We start from the raw sequence: 20,749 nt of genomic DNA, 5'->3' as shown, positions 1-20,749 counted from the left end.
CCTCAGCAGCTTTCTGCCTGCCCTTCCCACTGTGAGTGAGTGAGATGGGAGCTGCACAACTGCTTATACACTATTTTTGTGGTTTATATGCAAAATGTTCATAGATTAGAATTTTACAAGCACCACAAGACATGGCGTTGCATGCCTTTCCTCATAGCACCGTGGAGCAAAGGCAGAAGGATCTCCAAGTTCTAGGTCAACCTGTTCTACACAGCCTGTCTCAAGAAAAAAAAAAAAGTTACAAGTATGGTGATGAAATTTGCCTGTTTATACCAGACATACACACACACACACACACACACACACACACACACACACACACACACACACACAGGTCCTTGTACATACATGCAAGATTAAATACCAGAAACCAACAGGTCTGCTTCAATGTCCCAGACTCACTCTGACAAATCCCAACTTTTGGCCAGACTTGCCATGACTCTGGTTTCTTGTTTGAGACAGGGTCTATATAGTCCTGGAATTTGTGTGCAGACCAGGCTGGACTTGAACTCACAGGGATCTGCCTACCTTTGTCTCCTAAGTGCTGGATTAAAGTGCTGGATGTACCACTAGTCTGTGCTTTCGTGACTGTAGTTCTTTGTGGTTCACAATGGCACCCTGTCCCCACTCTCAGTAGTGTGGGCAGCTAGCTTCTATTTAGTACGCCATAAGGCAATGGCCTTTCCCAGGTCCCACAACTGACAAGACACTGAGCCAGGTTTTCACCAGCCTTGTACCTTAAGCCTTTGCTCTGCTTCTGCCACTCACATTATTAGACACTAGGAAGAACCCCCAATTCCCCTATCCAGCCCTGTTGAGATGTTGGCCTCTAAGACAGGCCAGGCAGAACGTTACTGAATGAATGAATGTTCACAGCCAGGCGGTCCCAGGCTGTGGGCTTTCAGTTCGCCAAATGCAGGACAGTTTTTAGCGACACATTCACTGACCGTTCACACAAATACAGGACACCAGGGACGAAACGTGCAGCTCCCAGAGAACCTGGAGGAAGCTGAGCTCTTCGACTAGAGCCCCGCCCCAGCAGCCGCCCAGCATGCTCTGCGCCGCGGCCTGGGGCGGGACTTCCGGTATGAGCTACTGAGTGCCGGGGCCTCCAGAAGTGTGATGTGCGTGTGGTCGCCTGGGTGACGGAACAGGCTGTGCAGTGTGTAGCGCGGCCTAGAAGGTAAGGACAGGCGGTCTGCAGCTCGGGAGGGACGAGGCAGCGTGAGGAAACCGAGGCCCTGCGTGGCCACGACCTTGCCGGAAAGGAAACCCGCAAGCCCAGCCGAGGTCTAGCATCTGGTGAAACACAGCAGGTTTACACCGTGCTGTGTGCTTCGAGCCGTTGCTCTTCCCCGTTATGCGCCGCGGCACCAGGGATCAAGCTTAGCTAATCGAATCCACAGTGCATGGGCCCTCAACTGCCTTTCCCGGAGTCAGTTTATGCCCTTAGAAGGGACAGGCAGAAAGAAAGGCGCCTCCGATGTCAGTGAAGGCGGCCTGGGGCTCCCAACTTGGGACTTGAACCTGTGACTTTTTCTTCCTTCACATGAACAACGCGATAGGGGGGTGGGGAGAGATGGAATTCCTGCCGCCTCAAAACACACGTTGCCTTTTCGTTGGAGGCCAGGGGTCCAGTGGCGGTGGTTTTTACTAGATCTGCAGACCTGGCCGCTTCTAACCATGCTTGGTTAGAAGTAAGGCTGCTTCTTGTTCAGGAACGACAGTGCTGAAGGGAATTTCTTTGTTTTGATGCAGCCAGGCAAGGCTGCTGTCAACACCTCAATAGTAAAGTCAAGCCAGGAGAGAGTGTTTCTTTTCATTTGTGACTGAGTGTGAACTTGTGTTTGACTTTTGTCTGAGACAGGATCTCACTAATGACCCACAACTCAGAGATCCTTCTGTCTGTCCTCCCAAATGCTAGGATTAAAAGTGTAAGCAACCAGGCCAGGCGGTGGTGGCGTAAACCTTTAATCCCAGCACTCGGGAGGCAGAGGCAGGCGGATCTCTGTGAGTTCGAGACCAGTTTGTTCTACATGAGCTAGTTTCAAGACAGCCTCCAAAGCCACAGAGAAACTCTGTCTGGAAAAACAAAAACAAACAAACAAAAAAAAGTGCATGCAACCAGGCTGGGGTGGCATACACCTTTCCCAGCACTGGAGAGACAGAGGCAGGTGGATCTCAGAGTTCGAGGCCAGCCAGGTTACACAGAGAAACCTTGTCTTGAAAGGAAAACAGTGTGTGCCACCGCACTCTATTTTTTTTTTTTTTTTTTTTTTTTTTTTTTGGTTTTTGGAGACAGGGTTTCTCTGTGTAGCTTTGGAGCCTATCCTGGCACTCGCTCTGGAGACCAGGCTGGCCTTGAACTCACAGAGATCCGCCTGCCTCTGCCTCCTGAGTGCTCAGATTAAAGGTGTGCCCCACCAACGCCTGGCTCACACTCTTTTTTTCAAGACAGGGTTTCCCTGTGTAGCTTTGGAGCCTGTCCTGGAACTAGCTCTTGTAGACCAGGTTGGTCTCAAACTCACAGAGATCCACCTGCCTCTGCTTCCCAAGTGATGGGACTAAAGGTGTGCGCCACCACTGCCTGGCTCACACTCTTCTTTCTTCCTTTTTTCCTTTCTTCTGTGTTCTGTCTGCATGTATGCCTTTATGCCAGAAGATGGCATCAAATGATTTGTGAACCACCACGTGGTTGTTGGGAATTGAACTCAGGATCTCTGAAAGAGTAACCAGTGTTCTACCACTGAGCCATCTCTCCAGTCCCCCAGACAATGTTTCTTTGTGTAGCCTTGGCTTTCCTGGAACTTACTCTGTAGACCAAGCTGGCCTGGAGCTCAGAGATTCATCCACCTACCTTTGCCTCCAGAGTGCTGGTACTAAAGGTGTGGGTCACTATGCCCAACTTTCACACCCAGATTTCTATCATTATGATATTTATTTATCTGTATGTGTGTGGTGAGGTGTCAAAGGAAAACCTGGAGTAGGGTCTCTCCACCATGTTCCTGGGACTGAACTCAGGTCATTAGGCTTGGTAGCAAGTACCTTTACCTGGTAAGCCATCTCACACACCAGAGCTTGTGTTTTCTATAATAGTCTTTCACTCCCCCCCACCCTCACCCCCAGTTTCCTCCTCTCTCAGATTTTGCTTAGTGTTCCCAAGAGAAAGTCTCCTTTGTGCTTTAGTAGATACTTGCTCAGTGTCAGGCAGGATGGTGTGCCAGGTGCTGTTCTGAAAAGATACGTCAGAAGCAAGCAAAGTCTTGCTCTAAAGGCTAGCCATTCAGCACTGTCCAGCTAGGCTACCTGCAGCTGTGGTCATGGTTTAGATCACAAGGACTGAACATCTTTTACTTTGCACTTTCTGCATTTGGTGACCAACTCCCTGTGGTTGGACACAAGGGCACAGAGGCTACACAGGTGGACTGTGTTTTTAACCTATGGTAATGGTAGCCTCAAGAAGGCAGGGTCATTTTCAGGTGTATTGACAGGTGTTGAGTCAAGAACAGGAGTCCCTGGGTGTAAAGTGTCAGCCTGTAGGGACTTAATCTCATGGTACCCCCAAGCTGATCTTGAGCCTAAGTCTCCATCTGGGTAGCCCATTGTCTGCTTTTGAACAGGCTCTTGCCATCTCCAGCAAGTGTGTATCTAAAGGAGGATGAGATCCAAGTACACTCAGATTCTTATGTTTCATAATACTGTGAAGGCAGGTTGAAGCCATGGACATAGATGCTGAGAGAGAGAAAATAACACAGGAGATCCAGGAGCTCGAAAGAATTTTGTATCCTGGATCCTCCAGCGTCCATTTGGAGGTCTCTGAATCCAGTCTCAGTTCAGACTCTGAAGCAGGTGAGCCTATGTACCTGACCTAGCATGGCATGGCTGGAGCAGCTGCATGTACCCATTAGCTATTAGGCTGTGGACTGCTCTGTGGCCAGACTCTGTTTCTTGCCCAAACTGTCCTCTGCTTTTACCTCAGCAAGAAAGTTTCTTCCATTCCCTCAGTCTTTGGGCCTACCTGTGCATACCTGCCTCTGCTGCCATTTGGCCTGGGACTTTCTAGGCAACAGTGGCATCCTGGTAAGAGGGGAGAGCTCAGAGTTCAGCCTGTCAGCTTGAGTAGTCTCCATGACCCAGACACCAGGATTTCTTTCTGAGCTTAGTGGATAACCTCCAGTGGGGCCCTGTTGTGAGGACTCTTCCCTCTTTGCAGCATGTTCTTGCTACCCAAGCTCCCACTCTATATCGTGTGCTTGTGTTTCTTACAGATCTCCTGCCTGATGAGGACTTGGAAGCCACTGGTACCCCCATCGTGGTAATTGTTGCTTACTAGGCTGGGCTGCCGGGTCACACCTGCTGCTACCTTCCAAACTGGCCCAAGAGGGCTTGGTTTGCACCCCTGTTGGTTTTTCTACAACTACTGCCCATTTATTGTGAAAATAAGGCTCACAGAGTATTATTTCTTTGTGGTACTAGGGATGGAATCCAGGTACTCATTCATACTTGGCTCACACTCTACCACTGAGCTGTACCCCTGAACACAAATTATTATCAAAACTAAAGTTATTGGCAGAAGTAACCTTTTTAACCGGCTGGTAACCATAGTTGCTGGCTTTTCTTGCACTCACACTAAAAACATCAGATGTGGGAAGCAGCAAACCACATGTCTGGGCCCTGCTCCACAACTTACCTGCTGTGCCTCTATTTCCCAGTCTAGACAGTGGTTACCATAAATGACTTAGAAAAGCACCTGCCAGAGATTTGTCTTTCATACCAGAGTTGCTAACCATGTTTTGAACATTTTAGGCATTTTATTTGGGGAAAATTTTATATTTTGCTTATTTCCTTACTAAGCGAACAAGAATCGAGTCCCTTAGTATTTAAGGACTATGTATCTGCTCAATAGACTGACACAGCTCTGTAGTCATTGGACATTTGGCATTGCCAGGCTATTCAGGCAGTTTCCTTACTAATATCTGACACTTGCGGTGCTGAGGATGGGGACAAAACAAACTTGCTGCGAAGTTCAGGCTTCACAGAGATATCTGTTGCAAAAATGGAAGCTGCTTGCTATGGTGCACCAACCCCCACCTCCAACCCCAGCCTATGCTTCACAAGCAGGTCTCATGTTGATTTGAAAAGATGCACACACTCCAGCTTGAGGGTGGTGGGCTCTGTTTCCAAGTATAACTCCTCCCTATTCAGTGGGCTTTTACTAGGGTTGCCTCAGTGACCCTTGTGGACTTGGGCTTGAGTGTGGCAACAAGGAGGGTGTTGCTATCTCTTCATTTGCCATTTGTGGCTCCTAACCAGGAAGAAGAAAGGTGGAGCGAGGCCAGCAATGATGAGGAGGACCCCAAGGACAAAGCTCTTCCTGAAGACCCTGAGACCTGTCTGCAGCTAAATATGGTCTACCAGGAGGTGATTCAGGAGAAGCTGGCAGAGGTTAGCCAGCTGCTAGCCCAGAACCAGGAGCAGCAGGTACAATAGCCTACTCAAGGCCTATATAAGCTCTACTGACCCTCAGCGTCCCACAGGATCAAGTTCCCAGGACAGGGCTCAGAGTGGATCTATTCACCTACCACCTGCTCTCTTCCTCTACTTGCTCACTGATGGCCTTGCTTTTATTCCAGGAGGAGATCCTGTATGATCTGTCTGGGACCAAATGCTCCAAGGTGAAGGATGGCAAAAGCCTGCCCTCATACATGTACATAGGCCACTTCATGAAGCCATACTTCAAGGACAAGGTCACTGGAGTGGTAAGTAGTAAAGACCCCTCTTTCAGCAGCTGGTTGAATGTCCTAGGAGAAAAGGGCTGTCTTCTTCACATCCTGTTGTGAGTGCTCATAAGTTCCCTTGGGTCTTTGGGTTAACATTTTCTATCCTCCTTAAAAGTGCCTTATCCCAGCCAGGCGTTGGTGGCACGCCTTTAATCCCAGAACTCAGGAGGCAAAGGCAGGTGGATCTCTGAGTTTGAGACCAGCCTGGTCTACAAGAGCTAGTTCCAGGACAGCCTCCAAAGCCACAGAGAAACCCTGTCTCGGAAAAAAAAACAAAAACAAACAAACAAAAAAAACCTGCCTCATCCTTTAATGAAGGTCAAGGCCTCCCACTGACATTGCCCTCTGGGCTGTGTTTTCCTGAAATAGAATCACAGCATTTAACAAGTCAGTAGTATAGATCTGAAAGTGCTCGTGACCTCACATGTCTAACTGGAGTCTCTGGCTACTTACTTCCTTGTGCTGGGTGTATCAAGCCCAGGGTTTTTCACTCAGCAGTAACTTGTAATACAGACATCTTGGCCCTGCCCTGCATGTGGGCAGTGTGTAAGGAGGCTAGAGAGAAGATTCTGAGTCTCCATGGGGACCCTGGAGGGTGAGTGTGTCTAGTGTGCCATGTCCTGATACTGTACACTCTGACAGGGGCCTCCTGCCAATGAAGACACACGAGAGAAGGCTGCCCAGGGAATCAAGGCCTTTGAACAGCTCTTGGTGACCAAGTGTAAGAGTTCAGACAGGCTTTTGGGTGGGCATCCACTAGCCATAGAAATTACAGAGGGCATTCCCACAGCCTGGCCTGTGCTAGGCAGATCCTGTAATTCTCAGGCCTGTTCCTCCTGTGGCTTCACAGGCTCCTGAAGGCCTTGATCACTGGGACTGGCCACTTGATCTTTTGCCTTTCCAGTGCTGAGTTGATGCAGGCTGGGCCACGCACACAGCCCTTCCCAACTCTAGCTATTCTCAGAACACTTAACCCTGAAAGAATACTCTGAGCTAGGCTTTGGGTGGAGGGTGGAATCATGGGCCGGAAGGTGTTCTGGCTGGCTGCCCTACTGGCATCCAGAGATGTAGCCAATGCCTTTCTGGAGCAGGAAGCAGGGGGTGGGCTAGGATTGTAGAGAAGATTCAGTGGACATGTGTGTCTGTGGAGCAGGCAAAGTCTCATAACATCACATCACTATTTCTTTCTCTTCAGGGAAGCACTGGGAGAAAGCCTTGCTCAGGAAGTCCGTAGTGAGTGATCGCTTGCAGCGCCTACTTCAGCCCAAGATGCTGAAGTAAGTCCTGAAACAGGTCATCTTAGCCTTCCCCACAGATGAAAGCCAGGCACCTGTGGGGCTGGTGAGGTTCATCGTGGCATGCTCTGTCTTTTCTTTCTCCTGCTGCCCTTTCAGCACTGTGATGTCGATGTCTATCCTTTGCTCTGAAGAAGGTGGCCCAGCATTGTGGCCAAATGTGGAGCATGGGGGGCAGAGTGAGCATCCATGTTTAGCTACATGCTGTAGGCAATTTCTGGAATTCTCTTTTCTGGTTTCTGGGCCTGTCTGTGAAACCAACTTTATGTGTGTGTTGATGGGTAATTACCATGTGACCAAAGGGCATCACGCAGTTCCCGATGTGAGTACACAATCAAGAGCATTATTGTTTTGATAACTGGCTGGAAACAGATGTCCTCTGGGGCAGAGTGTCAGCTGTACCTGAAGAGCCACACCTCCTGTGTCTGTGTAATCAAAAAGGGCCAAGTGGCCACATGATGCTGACAATGTTAAGGATAGAGTAATCAGAGCAGATGAGTCTCTCAGAACTGGACCACTGTGGGGTATGAGTCACCTCTGGACTTGTGTGCTCGAGAAGAGAATGATGGTTTTCCTGAAGTGTGAGAGAGCCAGCTCTTCTCTCCCAACCCCTTATGTTTGCAATTTGCTGAAGGCAGTAGCTGCAGAACTAAGTCAGGCTTGCCTGAGATGTCTGTGTCCTGGAAGCCAAAATTGGCAGAGGATCCGGTCTCTGAGATGCAAGCAGCTACCATCTATCTGCCTCTGCAAACAACCTAGCAACTCCTGCCCTAGATGGTTCTATTCTGATGGTAGGGGTACCCCAGAGGTGGTACCAGGGCTTCCTTTGTGGTAAGGGACCAAGGCAAGAGAGAGAGCACATTCCTGTGCAGGTTTTCCAACCTTGAGCTGTGAGACTTGCACAAGAGCAATTCAGAGAACAGAGCCTCAGCTTACTTAGTACATCTCATCCACACCTCCTCCACTATACTTACCTTGCAGGCTTGAGTACTTACACGAGAAGCAGACCCGAGTCTCCAGTGACTTGGAGAGGCAGGCCCTGGAAAAGCAGATTAAGGAAGCAGAGAAAGAGATTCAGGACATCAAGTAAGCTGGGGCCTTTTGGGTCCAGGGAAGCACTGCAAGCCTCGGATGATACCAGCTCCTTGTCTTTTCCTTTAGCCAGCTCCCTGAGGAAGCTTTGCTGGGGAACCGGCTAGATAACCACGACTGGGAAAAGATTTCCAACATCAATGTAAGTCAGGGAGGTCTGGGTGCCCACAGCTGCAGTAGGGCTTCTAAGCCAAGTGTGGGTGGGAACTAAGTTGTTAAGCCACACCTTCACTTGTGCCTTAACCCACTATAAACTCTCCAGTCAAGTATGCCTAGCACTATTGGAAGTTGCAAAGGACTTCATGGCACCCTCCCTAACTAACAAGGTGCCCTTCCTGAGATGAACAGTCCTCAGTGCCTTTTTGCTACACAAATGGGTCCACTTGCTTAATGGCCACAGAAGCCACTGGCTGGCAGCAGTGACAACCCATCCAGGAGCTATGTCTTTGATATGCTTGGCATCAGCAACCCCTCTGAAGACTGTTCTTTCTCATGGGTGCAGTTTGAAGGAGGCCGCAGTGCAGAGGAAATCCAGAAGTTCTGGCAGAGTTCTGAGCACCCGAGCATCAACAAGCAAGAATGGAGCACAGAGGAGGTAGAGCGACTGAAAGCCATTGCTGCCACACATAGCCACTTGGAGTGGCATTTGGTTGCAGAGGAGCTAGGGGTAAGGACCGGGACCTGTGGACCTTGGAAGTCTGGGAGGACATGAGGTTTTTTCTGGGCTTGGGGTGGAGCTCAGTCTCATGCTGTATAGTTTGGTACACACAATCTTAGGAAATAATTTATTTGGTAAATTGTGCTTTTAAAGAAAGTCATTTGAGCCAGGTGTTGGTGGTGCATGCCTTTAATCCCAGCACTCTGGAGGCAGAGGCAGGCAGATCTCAGGACAGCCAAGGCTACACAGAGAAACCCTGTCTCGAAAACCCCCCCAAAAAAGGAAAGAAAGAAAAAAAGAATGTCTCTTTTATCTTCTTTTTAGCTTTAAATTTCATCTTGTCTGGTGAAAATGTGACCATTTGCTGCATTTTCTTTGCTTGGTATTTGTTGTGGGAAAAGGCCTAGAAGCAAACTATAGCTGAGCACCTACCACATCCAGCCCCATAAATCCTGTGTCTGGAGATCTGGCTCAGATAGTGAGTCTACTAGTAAAGCCTTTCCATGAGGGGATGAGTAATGGGGCAGGTGCAGCAGCAGTGTCACGTGCCTGTGGCTTATCTGTTGGGTTCTCCTTCCTGAGGTGTGCTCCTCATCCCTGCCTATCAAAGGCTCTAAATAGCCTGCCTTAGAACTTGAGAGCTAGAGGGATTCTCTGAGAGGCTTTGAGAGGCATTCCCACAGCATCTCCTTCCATCCCTCTAGGAATTGGCAGTGTAGTTTGGACATCTGAGTTAGCTGTCACAAGATTTTTCTTGTTTGTTTTTAAGATAGGGTCTCACTTGAGTCCAGGCTGGCCTGGAGGTCACAATGTAGCCCATGCTGACCTCACATTCATGGCACTTGTCCTGCTTCAGACTCCCAAATGCTGGGATTAGCAACATAGTTGTCTATGGCCAGGTTTTCTTTTATAAGCCATTAGAACCCTCTCCAAGCTACTCCTATTTTGGGTCCCTGCCATGGTCTAGCAAACTACCACTCCACAGGAGCCTAGAAGAGGAGAGCTCTGTTGTACAGAGTGCTACCTGTGCTTCAGACCTACCTATCTCCTGTAAGCCCCTGCGGGGGCTGCTCTGGGTGTCTCTGCATGTGCAAGGTGAAACCGAATGATGCCCATTTGTTTCTGTTTGGCTTTGGGAAGACAAGCCGCAGTGCCTTCCAGTGCCTGCAGAAATTCCAGCAGTACAACAAAGCCCTGAAACGCAAAGAGTGGACAGAAGAGGAAGACCACATGCTCACCCAGCTGGTCCAAGAGATGCGTGTTGGGAACCATATTCCATACCGCAAGAGTAAGCCCACCACACCAAAAGGCATCTTCCAGTCCCTTGAGCTGCTCCACACCCTAGTGTTCTGAGGCCCTAGGTGCCTAGAAGCAGAGACTTGTAGAAGAGTTCACAGCTGTACTAGGGAGAGGTGGAAGGGGGAGAGAAGGTCCTGATGACCAGAGTAACTCCTCTCCATAGCTTCTGGGAGTCCCCTCTGTCCCTGCTTATTGCCTGCATAAGATGGATGAGTCCCAGTCTTCTCTGTCCCCAGTTGTCTACTTCATGGAAGGACGAGACTCCATGCAACTGATCTACCGTTGGACCAAAAGCTTGGATCCTAGCCTGAAAAGGGGATTCTGGACCCCAGAGGAAGATGCTGTAAGTTTGGCACCCAGAGCAAACTGTACCCAGAAAGTTTGCCTGGCTGTCCTTAGTACAGTCATATGCCCTTCTTAAGTGGACAGACCTCAGGGTGGGGAAGACATGGCTATCCCGTGAAGGCATTGTCTGTTCGCTTCTTTCCTGCAGAAGTTGCTTCAAGCTGTTGCCAAGTATGGGGCGCAGGACTGGTTTAAAATCCGGGAAGAGGTGCCAGGTAGGAGCGATGCCCAGTGCAGAGACCGGTGAGTTGCCCGCACTGGCTGAAGGAGCGACTTGCTTGAGTCACACTTCTATAGGCAGGCTGGGTGACAGCAGCCAAAAGTGCTATGTCCACAGGAGCTTTGCATACTACTAGGGTTGGCACTGTTGGGAAGCAGGACTTTCATACTTCTGTTGTTCACAAGGTATCAAATGCTAGTGGCAACTCTTGCAGATGTCTCCCACATTTTGATGAGAAGGTCCCTATCAGGTTACTGGGGTTCTTTCCTTTTCTCCCTAGTTTCTTTCTGTGGTTTGTTCAGACATCTTTCACTTTACCTTGTTAATGTAAATTACCCTACAATCTACACTCAGCAATCCCACAGAATCCCATTCAAACAGGCAAAGGTCAACAGACTTATCTCTAAACATGCACAAGTAAGCCAAAAGGCCCATGAAAAGATGCTCAGTCACTAATTTCAGGAATGCAAGTCAAAACCACAGTGAAATATTTCATATATGTAGGGGGTATGGGCAGCTGTTAAAACAAACAAAAAAGAAAACCGAATACTACTAAGTGTTCCTGGGGAGCAGAGGACAGCCTCCAGAGAAACCATATACATGAAACAGCATTATGCCGGATAGTATCGTGTAGTCTCTACTTGCAAAACTCAAGTGCCCAGGCAGGAACTCCTGTACTGGATAAGAATGTTTGTAAAACATTGTTCATTGTTAATAAGAAAATGGGGGGATACAAATTTAGAGTCCTGGCTTTTGCAAGGAAGAGCATTCTGGTAGATGCTGTGTTTCCATACATTTGGATAAAAGAGGCACAAGCCTTGAACATTTTGACCATTTGGACAAGTGTTTATCAAGGTGTGCTTATTTCTCTGGGTCAGTGACTCTTGTGTTTGCCTTTTTGGGGAGCTGCCAGACTTTGTGCAAAGTGTGACTATTATTTTGTGCTCCCACAAGCAGCATGTGAGGGTTCAGGCTTTCTATATTCACGCCCCGGCCCCCGGTATTTGTTCCTGTTGTCACTGTCTCTGCTTGTGACTACACCCCTCCAAGTGCCTGTGAAGTAGACTCTCACAGTAGCATCTCACAGCAGCCCATTGTGACTAACTGCTGAGCCTCCTTGCTTGCACCTACTGGTTTCTTACATGTGTACATCTCTTTAGGCAAACGTGTTAAGTCCCTTGCCCAATTTAAATTACTTGTCTTTGCATTACTGACTTGTGAGGGTTCTTTATGTGTTCTGGATGTAAGTACCTATCAGATGCAGGATTTTCATGGATACACCAGTCTTGTCTCAACTTTCTTTACCTTCTTTACCAGAGCCCTCAAAGCAGTGGTTCTAAGTTTGTGGGTCAGCACCCCTTTGGGGGTTGAATGACTTTCACAGAGGTCATCTAAGACCATTGGAAAACACAGATATTTACATTAGAATTCATAACAGTAGCAAAATGACAGTTGTGAAGTAGCAATGAAAATAATTTTATGGTTGGGAGTCACCACACCGTGGAGAACTATTATTAAAGGGTTGCAGCATTACGAAGGTTGAAAACCACTGCCCTAAGGCATGAAAATTTTTAAATGTTTGACCAAGTCTAGCTTGTCTTTATTTTTATTCATTTATATGCTTATGGTGTCACTCTAAGACATCATTGGAGAAGGCAGAAGAGCAGCGGAGGGGTCTTAAACTCTCCCTCTATTCCACACTATTTTCAGCTACATCAGAAGATTACATTTTAGCTTGAAGAAGGGACGATGGAACGCAAAAGAAGAACAACAGCTGATCCAATTAATAGAAAAGTATGGAGTTGGTGAGTTGTTGGGAACTGTCCTTTCTGTAGCTGCTGATTCCATACATACTGTGAATTCTTACAGCCCATCTGGAGACCTGTGTTTTTTTCAGATCTCAGGCTGTTGTCCTGATACCAGCTTCTGCCTCGTGCTCATTCTTGACAAGTGGCAGTGTGTCTCCCCAATTGCAAATGCTCTTTTGTTTTACTGCCGGTGTGGGGGATGGAGTCCAGGACCTTATTCTGGCTAGGCAAGCATGCCTCTAAGCTCCAGCCCCATGCTCTCCATTACAAATGAGTGGATATTCGCTCTAGGAAATTGGGAAGCCAGACAAAGTGGTACAGACCTTTAATCCTGGCACACACAAATATAAAACACAAGGGGGAGAGCATTGAAGAGCATTACCCAAGATTCACCCCTGGCCTCTATGTACATGCACCTGCAGTCATTGTGTCACCTAACATTGTCACAACTGTGCTACGTTGGTCCTGCTTCAGGGGCTGCCTTGGTGTTCTGTGCAGAGGAGCCTCTGGGATGTTCACTCAAATCTTTTGTGACTGGTATTTTCAGTATTTCCCATTTTTTTAAAAAAGGATGTATTTATTATGTATACAGTGTTCTGCCTGCATGTTTGCCTGCACACCAGAAGAGGGCACCAGATCTCATTACAGATGGTTGTGAGTCACCATATGGTTGCTGGGAATTGAACTCAGGACCTCTGGAAGAGCAGTCGGTGCTCTTAAACTCTGAGCCATCTCTCCAGCCCAGTATTTCCCAATTTTTACTACAGGGCAGTAGTGAGCATTTGTAGCTAAATCTTGCTGGCACCGGTGATCCCACCTCAGAAAAAAGCTAACTATGATTCTGGGACATGCAAAATACAAAGGATTTTGTCACCTGTTGATACACTTCCCCATAAGTGCAACCTACAGGTGTCCCTCTGCAGCACTAGGAGCAAAGCATGGACATTGTCTCTTTAGTGCCTTAGTGCAACAGAGGCACCAGGGCCTGGAGAGTGACTTTCCTTTCCTACCTCTGTGTGTGCCAGAACTTCCTCAAGGGCTTGGTCAGCCCTGAGATACAGATGCTGCCAGACACAGGTGTTCTGGCCAAGTACATGAGGGAAGACATCCTGATTACTTAGCCTCAATCCTAGAGGCTGGATTGTGGTTGTTTTTGCAGGTCATTGGGCAAGAATAGCTTCTGAATTGCCCCATCGGTCAGGCTCCCAATGTCTGAGCAAGTGGAAAATAATGGCCAGGGTGAGACATTTGTTTGCTTTCTCTGTATATGCTTTACTCAAGCTCAGGTGGAAGGCCCATAACCTATGGGAGTGATTAGGCAAGGGAGGGGAGTGCACAGGTTCTGGCCCTTACATACCCTTTTCAGGAGGCCCAGGGCAGAGGGAGACCATACCTCAGCAGCAACCCCTGGAAGTATTCATGCTTGGGACCTCTATAAGGCTAGCCTGCTTGCTTGTCACCAGCACGCCTGAGTAGCTGAGACCTGAAGCAGCCCTTTCCTCCCCACAGAAGCAGCAGCATCTCCAGAGGAGGAGGGGGCGGAGGCCCAATCGTAGTAGCCAGTGGAGCTCTAGCAGCAGCAGCGACAGTGAGGGCTATGGCAGTAGCAACAGCAGCAGCAGCAGCAGCAGTAGCAGTGAAGACTCAGAATTGGAGCTGGAAGAGCCTCTGGAGAATGGCAGAGCACTGGTTCCTCAACAGTACAGAGTGCCAGACATTGACCTGTGGGTTCCTACCAGGCTGATCACCAGCCAGTCACAGAGAGAAGGGGCAGGGTGCTACCCAGCACACCGTGCTGCCTCCTGCACTCTTGACACCACTCAAAGTCACCACAAGGAAGGTCCCACCACCGTCTCCACTCCTCAGATAAGCCAGGTACAGATGCCCTGTGAGACCCACAGCACTGTTGTAAGAGTGGGTCCAGTTCCTACACTTACCAGACACTCACATAACAAGTAAAGAGGACCCAGCCAGCAAGGTGTACTCTAGAATGTGGGAAAGTGGAGTAGTGGGTGCTCTGTGCTCTTAGTGGGCACTAATGCTGGCACTCTGGACAGTTTGGTAGTTTGCTTTTTGACCTGGCCACAGCCATGTCCTCTTGTTCACTAGAATGTGTTGCTTAGGACTGCTTTCAGAGTTGTGCAGTAGTAGTGGCCTTCACAATGCAACCTCCATTGTCCCTAAGTCATTTGCTTTAAAGACTGTAAGGACATCTGTTTTCAGGGCACACCTGAGTGGGCAGTTCCCCACCTCCAACTGCTGAGTCCACAAGGTATCCTTGTGCAGTGTCCCCAATTTGTCTGGTCATATGCATCTACCTGTCCCCTCTCTATCCTCAGAGTTGGGACCTGGGGCAGGACACAGCTCTGGCAGTGGCTACAGCAGCCTTGTGGGCTGCATAGGCTGCCCTGCCCAGGGGGTTGCTGGAAGACTGGTACAGTCCGCTCAGCCATGGTCCTGCCTGCCGTGTGGGCCAGAGCATCCCTTAGAGAGGGAGCTAAGCCAAGCCCTACCTGAAGACCACATATTTGCCTTACCACAGAGCACTGTCCCAAATAGCAAATGGTGTTGATGGTTTGTGCTATGGGGTCTCACAAAAAGTTGTTAATCTACACCAGGTCCTTCCACAGTCAGCCTTACCGGGTCTCACAAAGAGCTGTTACATCTGCACCAGGTCCTGCGGCAGTCAGCCTTACAGGGTCTCTTTTGACATGCAGCATGTGGTGAAAGTGCCCCTGGAGAAAATGCTGAAGTTGATCAGGGCCCGCCCAGCCACCCAGAACCACACACTGGTGAAGGAAAGACTGAGGCAGCCATCCCTGCCTAATTCACACTCAGAGTCTGACCCTGGTGATAATGTGGCTGTGCCCCATCTGCGGCGGCTGTGGCATGGAACTTTCCAGAATAAGCTGAGACGCAAGCGACAGGCTCTGCACCGAAGGCTTCTTAAGCACAGGCTTCTGCTGGCTGTGATACCCTGGGTGGGTGACATCAACCTGTCCTGCACACAAGCTCCTAGGAGACCTGCAATAGTGCAAACCCAAGGTACTACCTAGGGTTCTATGGAGCTGGGGTGGGAGCAGGCAGTGGAAGTGCTTCTCCTTGTGGCACAGTGAACCATAGGGGAGTAGCCTGATTTGGGTTCTTTGGAGAGGTGAAACCATAAAGGAGTCCAGCTGGGTTTGGGGTAGTGGTGAGAGGCTTAGGGGGCCCTGCCTTCTGCTCTTTGAGGTAATGTGGAGCACTAAGGCTGCTCTGCCCCAGACTGTCTTGGGGAGCTTCAAAACTGGAGCCACTCTGTGCTCTGACCTTGTTCTCTAGCTGACAGCATCAGGACACAATTAGAGCGTGCCCACCTGACCAGCACTCCAGTATTCACACTGCTTATTCAGGTAAGCCCCAGAAGACTGCTGTCTGCTGTCTCCTGTTCTGGTAAAGAAGCATGCATGGAGCCCAAGTCCAGGCTGGAGGCTGCAAAACTGTCCTGACCTCCCCGGACAGTCAGAGGCTTGAGGAATTTGGATCTAACTCTGGAACAACCATGGTCAGGGCAACTTTCCATCTCCTTGACCATTGCTGGGCCTGGCCCAGTGCAGGGTGGAACAGGGAGGTTCTTATTCTCAGGTCTCTCAGCTATTGCAGATTGATGCTGTGGGCTGCATGGAGGTGGTCCGCGAGAGGAAGGCCCAGCCACCTGCAGTGCTCCAGCCTAGCACCCAGAACCCCCAACCTCATCTTCTGCAGGTAACAGACACTGGGAACAAGAAGGTCACACTGAGTATGGGGGCATACTGCTTTAATCCCATCACTTAGAATGTAGAAACAGGTGAAGCTCTGTGAGTTAAAAGCCAACCTGGTCTACAGTATAGCGAGTTTTAGGCCAGCTGGGGCTACATAATGAGACCTTATCTCAAAAAAAAAAAGGAGTAAGAACAAATGTTGCTCATCCTCCCCCATCCCTTCCCCAGGTTCAGTGTCAACCCTTCCTCGGAGGGGCAATTCCCAGGCATTCCCATAGAAAAGTTGGCTCTCCCTCAGTACAGCCCTTACCATACCTTCTCCAGGGTGGCATCTGTATGACCTACCCCACAGGAGGCCTGATTAGAGTCTGAGGTAGGGGCAAGGTAGGCTATGGGGTAGGCTTGCCATCTGCAAGGCCTGGTATCTGCAAGTCAGTAACACCATCTGTTCTAGGAACCAAACTCATGAGTTCTGTTTGGGGAAGACTTCACCCTGGAACCCTGTCACTTGGGGAGACAGTAAACCAAAATAGAACTCTGGTGCCCATAGCCCATGAGCCCCACACTGACCAATAATTACTTGACAAACTCTGGCCAGGTAGCCTTTAGCGGAGCTTTGCTGGAAGCCTACCAGCCACTGTTGTCCTTTCTCAGGCCCCCTGTGTTCAGTGAAGATGGGAAGGCCCCCAGAGTTGAGTGGGTGGTGAGTGGGAAGAACTAATGGGATCCAGCAAAGATTCTACAGGCTGACTCTCCTCTCTTCACAGGCATTCTCCAGTGCCAAGAACAGCACAGGTACCATCTGCCACATCTTTCTCTCTTATGGTGGGAAATGCCATGCATTTGAGCCATAGCCTCTAGCAGCACAGCCAGTAACCCTGAAAATAGGCTAGAGGGACCTGGAACTGCTTGGGCTTTCAACTTTGGGCAGCCACTGAGGGCTCGAGGCACCTGTTGTGTCACATGAGGGCAGAGCCCAGCAGCCCTAGTTTTGAGGATGCTAGAGGTTTAAGGAGCCAGGCTCTCACAGCTTGTTAGATGTAGACTGGGCTCTCTCTCTATCATCTGCTGCCCTCTCTGTGAACAGAGTGTCCTAGGTTGGGGACCCATGAGGTAAGCTAAAGCTTCACACATGGGTTTGCTGGTGTCCCTGGGCATAGAGCCTGAAGTTCTCGTCAAGCTAGTTGTCTCTTGCTCTAGGCTGCCTCCTCCCAAGCATGCCGGGTCAGCAAACTACAAAGAGAGACAGCCACAAAGGGCGTCCACGGCTGGGAACGTGCGGGACTGAAGCTACCTCCTTCCAAGTTCCTGTAGCAGCTCCAGGTGGCCTCCGGCCAAAGCCCAAGACTGTATCTGAGCTGCTTCGTGAGAAGCGGCTCCGTGAGTCTCGTGCTAAGAAGGCTACTCAGGCCCTCACTGCCATCAACAGCCAGTTGCTGATCTCCTCACCTGTGATCCTCCAGCCCCCTCTGCTTCCAGCCCCCCAGGGTTCCCCAGTAGCAGGCCCTGCAACATCCAGTGTAGAACTCTCTGTCCCTGTGGCCCCAGTGATGGTCAGTTCAAGTCCTTCTGGCTCCTGGCAGGTGACTGGGATGTCAGCCACAGACAAGCAGCCCCCTATCCAGCAAACCATTCCCCTAAATGCTTCCCACAAAGGGACCCAGATTGCAGCCCCTGCTGCTTTTAGGAGCCTGGCCCTGGCTCCCAGGCAGGTCCCCACAGGCTGCCCTCTGAGTACTCTAGGACAGTCTCAAGCCTCTGTCACATCCCAGAAGCAGGGCCTGTCCAAGGTCTTGCCCCTTCTCCCAGCATCCCCCAGCCCCACTCAGCTGCCTGTACAGCCCCTCAGTCTACCACCAGTTCTTGGCTCACAGGCAAGCGGGCAGCCCCAGGCAGCCAAGGCCAGCCTGCCTATCAACTGGGTACTCACAACTCAGAAGCTGCTCTCTGTCCCAGTGCCAGCTGTGAGCCTCCCCCAGTCAGTGATGACCCCTGATACCATAGGACCACCAGCAAAACAGCTACCTTCCCCTGCCACGACTCCTGCTTGCTTGGGACAGCTTCCAGCCAGTACAGACACAGAGCCTAAAGGTCCTCAGGGCCAGGAAATACCAACCATATCTGGACCCGAAAAGAAGGCCTTGGACCTAAGTCTGCTTTCCCAGGAAAGCGAGACAGCCACACTGACATGGCTGAAGGGGTGCCAAGGTGCTTGTGTGCCCCCACTAGGGAGCAGGATGCCCTATCAGCCCCCTTCTCTGTGCAGCTTGCGAGCATTGTCCAGCCTCCTCCTCCATAAAAAGGACTTGGAGCAGAAGGCTTCCTCTCTGGTGACCAGCCAGGCAGCTGGGTCCCAATCTGAGCCCAAGGCTGAAGCCCTACAAACTTCCTTGGGGCTAGTACAGAGGCAGCTCCAGGACAACCCAGCTTACCTCCTGCTAAAGACACGTTTCCTGGCTCTCTTCTCCCTTCCTGCACTCCTGGCCACTCTGCCACCCAACAGTGTCCCCACCACCCTGTCACCAGCTGTGGCTGTTGGTTCTGAAAGTGACAGTGAAGACCTCCTTGGTGACCTGGAACTTAAGGACAGGGCCAGGCAGTTAGATTGTCTGGCCTGCAGGATACAAGCAAGCCCAGCAGCTACAGACCCTGAACAGGTAAGGATGCTGGGACAAGCAAAGGGTCCTGCAGTGCCTTGCCTGCCTGTGTGGCTTGCTGGGAGTGGTGAGCTAGGCAGGTGGAAGTTGTGCAAGGGAGTATTCTTTGGGTTTCTAAAGGAGGAAGAAGCTTTCCAGTCTGCCCGGTTGGGAAAGGGCTTCTTAGAAGAAGTTGCCTCTCCTGGGCTGGCTGTAGCAGAAGAGGGAGGCAGCCTTCTACTATGACGTAGCCCCACCCCACGCACATACTACATACCTGAACGCAAGGTAGAGAGGCAGGCCTAACACATGATCTGGGAGGGGGAGTGCTGTGGGTACAGTGGAGGTAGTTGTTGCCCTTGTTCGTGCTCTCATGGGTACAGAGTTACTCCCAGGCATCTCTTGCTCACAGATTGCTGGCCTGGCAAGACAGTCTGTTCCCATAGGAACCTAGGGGCAAAATGTGTGGACCTATTTCCCTTCCCTCCCTGGCTGCTCCCAAGAAGCCGTACCAAGCCTCTTCCCCTGCAAGGGTTAGGTATACAGAACCTTCATACGGCTGTCACTCTATTCCTGGTGGTGCTACCCACCTGGGGATCTCTAGGATATAGTCTTGTCTGTCTCCATTAGCCTGCACCTCAGAGTAGGACATTGGTTACCATGGAATTGCCTTATGGTTGGAGATCCTACCTGAGGAGCAAAAGTGTAGAAAGCTAGGACCTAGCTGCTCTCATGTGCTAGCATGTCTTGGGGAAGCACGTGTTAGGGCCGGGGCGGTATTCGTCAGTCCTCCCTTTCCCATTCCCTGCCGATTCTGTCTGGAGTCACTTGTCTTCCCTGGCCTGGCCTTTTATTGTTTCAGAGAGCTCCAGGTCCTGGTGAGGACCTGGATGCTTCTGATGACCTTGATGTGCTCAGGACTCGGCATGCTCGGCATTCCCGGAAACGGAGGCTACTATGAGCAGCAAGGTGAGTCCCTGTGGATGGAGGCTGTCACCCTGCAGCCAGGAAGAGACACAGAAGCTTGGGCTTCCTCTGCCTGCTCTGGGAACAGCTAAGCTGAGGTGGGGATCAAGTCTGAAGGCTGACTTATGCCAACAGGGCAAGGCTTCTGGAGGCGCTTTTGGAATACTTAGTGCCCCTGGTCCTCCGCCTTTCCCTACCTGAAGCCCCATGCTGCCTAGTGTGTCTTTAGTCCTTGGCATTACTCCCCTGTGCCTTGAGTTTTACCCCTCCCTTCCTGTGGTATCAGCTCCTCAGAGCAACCTCTAACTGCTCTTCTGAGGGGCACTGTTGACTCAGTGTAGGTCTTGAGTGTTCGCCTCATGCAGCCCATCAACATAATTACCTGTGTGGTCTCTCTGACCCTAGACCCCAGACTGTAACTTGCTTTCATTGCTGAGTCCCTGGGCTCAGGTCAGGGTAAGCAAGGAAGGTGATGGAACCGTGAGGGGAGGTATCCAGGATGTTCTAGTTGGCTTGTGAAGCCACCATAACTTGTACTGCCTGTCCTCATACTGCAGTGCTAGCTTAGTCCCTGCTCTTCAGCAGTACCATCTGTGGGGTCTATCTTGGTGCTGGGGTAAAAACACTACCAAGAGTACCCCTGTGTTTCAGGACAAGGACTCAAGGGGTCCAGAAACCTACTCTTACACCAGGCAGGAGGCAGAGCCCAGGCCTGACCAGAAGCCCACAGCCCTCTGCAAGAGGAAGCGGAGGCCAGGAAGCTGCAGGCCTGCAGACTTAACCTGTCTGCAGCAAGCAACAGGGACTCTGATAGCAGTGGCCATGTGGTCACAGGCTTAACTGTTACAAAATGCAAATCCACATATTTGAAGGAATAAAATAAATGTCTATTTTTTACTTTAAAAGCAAT

At 50.3% G+C, this 20,749-nt stretch overlaps 1 protein-coding gene across 4 annotated transcripts; it reads left to right on the top strand.

The window, feature by feature from the left end:
• The first annotated feature begins 1,048 nt into the window (after window positions 1–1,048).
• On the top strand, window positions 1,049–20,749 carry Snapc4 (small nuclear RNA activating complex polypeptide 4). 4 transcript variants are annotated; one of them, XM_035446063.1, is made up of 23 exons: window positions 1,049–1,183; window positions 3,707–3,849; window positions 4,269–4,315; window positions 5,314–5,481; window positions 5,634–5,759; window positions 6,423–6,501; window positions 6,976–7,057; window positions 8,057–8,161; window positions 8,237–8,309; window positions 8,670–8,834; window positions 9,966–10,113; window positions 10,361–10,467; window positions 10,618–10,712; window positions 12,400–12,494; window positions 13,657–13,736; window positions 14,007–14,372; window positions 15,215–15,542; window positions 15,819–15,889; window positions 16,122–16,241; window positions 17,005–17,032; window positions 17,438–18,894; window positions 19,736–19,842; window positions 20,491–20,749. In XM_035446063.1, the coding sequence occupies exons 2-22, from the start codon at window positions 3,720–3,722 to the stop codon at window positions 19,832–19,834; spliced, it is 3,969 nt and encodes a 1,322-aa protein (XP_035301954.1). In that variant the 5' UTR covers window positions 1,049–1,183; window positions 3,707–3,719; the 3' UTR covers window positions 19,835–19,842; window positions 20,491–20,749. The 4 variants fall into 4 exon arrangements, with proteins under 4 accessions (XP_035301954.1, XP_027278754.1, XP_027278752.1 ...); XM_027422953.2 differs by having other exon boundaries at window positions 15,116–15,542; window positions 16,131–16,241; XM_027422951.2 differs by having other exon boundaries at window positions 15,116–15,542.

The sequence above is a fragment of the Cricetulus griseus genome, chromosome 6 (assembly GCF_003668045.3).
Source record: "Cricetulus griseus strain 17A/GY chromosome 6, alternate assembly CriGri-PICRH-1.0, whole genome shotgun sequence".
Taxonomy (NCBI): domain Eukaryota; kingdom Metazoa; phylum Chordata; class Mammalia; order Rodentia; family Cricetidae; genus Cricetulus; species Cricetulus griseus.
The sequence above is the reverse complement of the archived record's forward strand: the minus strand, read 5'-3'. Positions and strand labels throughout refer to the sequence as shown.

Excerpts from the sequence above, each read along its gene's own strand:
- Snapc4 (XM_027422951.2), top strand. The coding sequence starts at position 3,720 with ATGGACATAGATGCTGAGAGAGAGAAAATAACACAGGAGATCCAGGAG. Across the intron at positions 5,482-5,633 it reads CCCAGAACCAGGAGCAGCAG|GAGGAGATCCTGTATGATCT; the intron begins GTACAATAGCCT and ends CTTTTATTCCAG. Across the intron at positions 17,033-17,437 it reads CAGTGCCAAGAACAGCACAG|GCTGCCTCCTCCCAAGCATG; the intron begins GTACCATCTGCC and ends CTCTTGCTCTAG.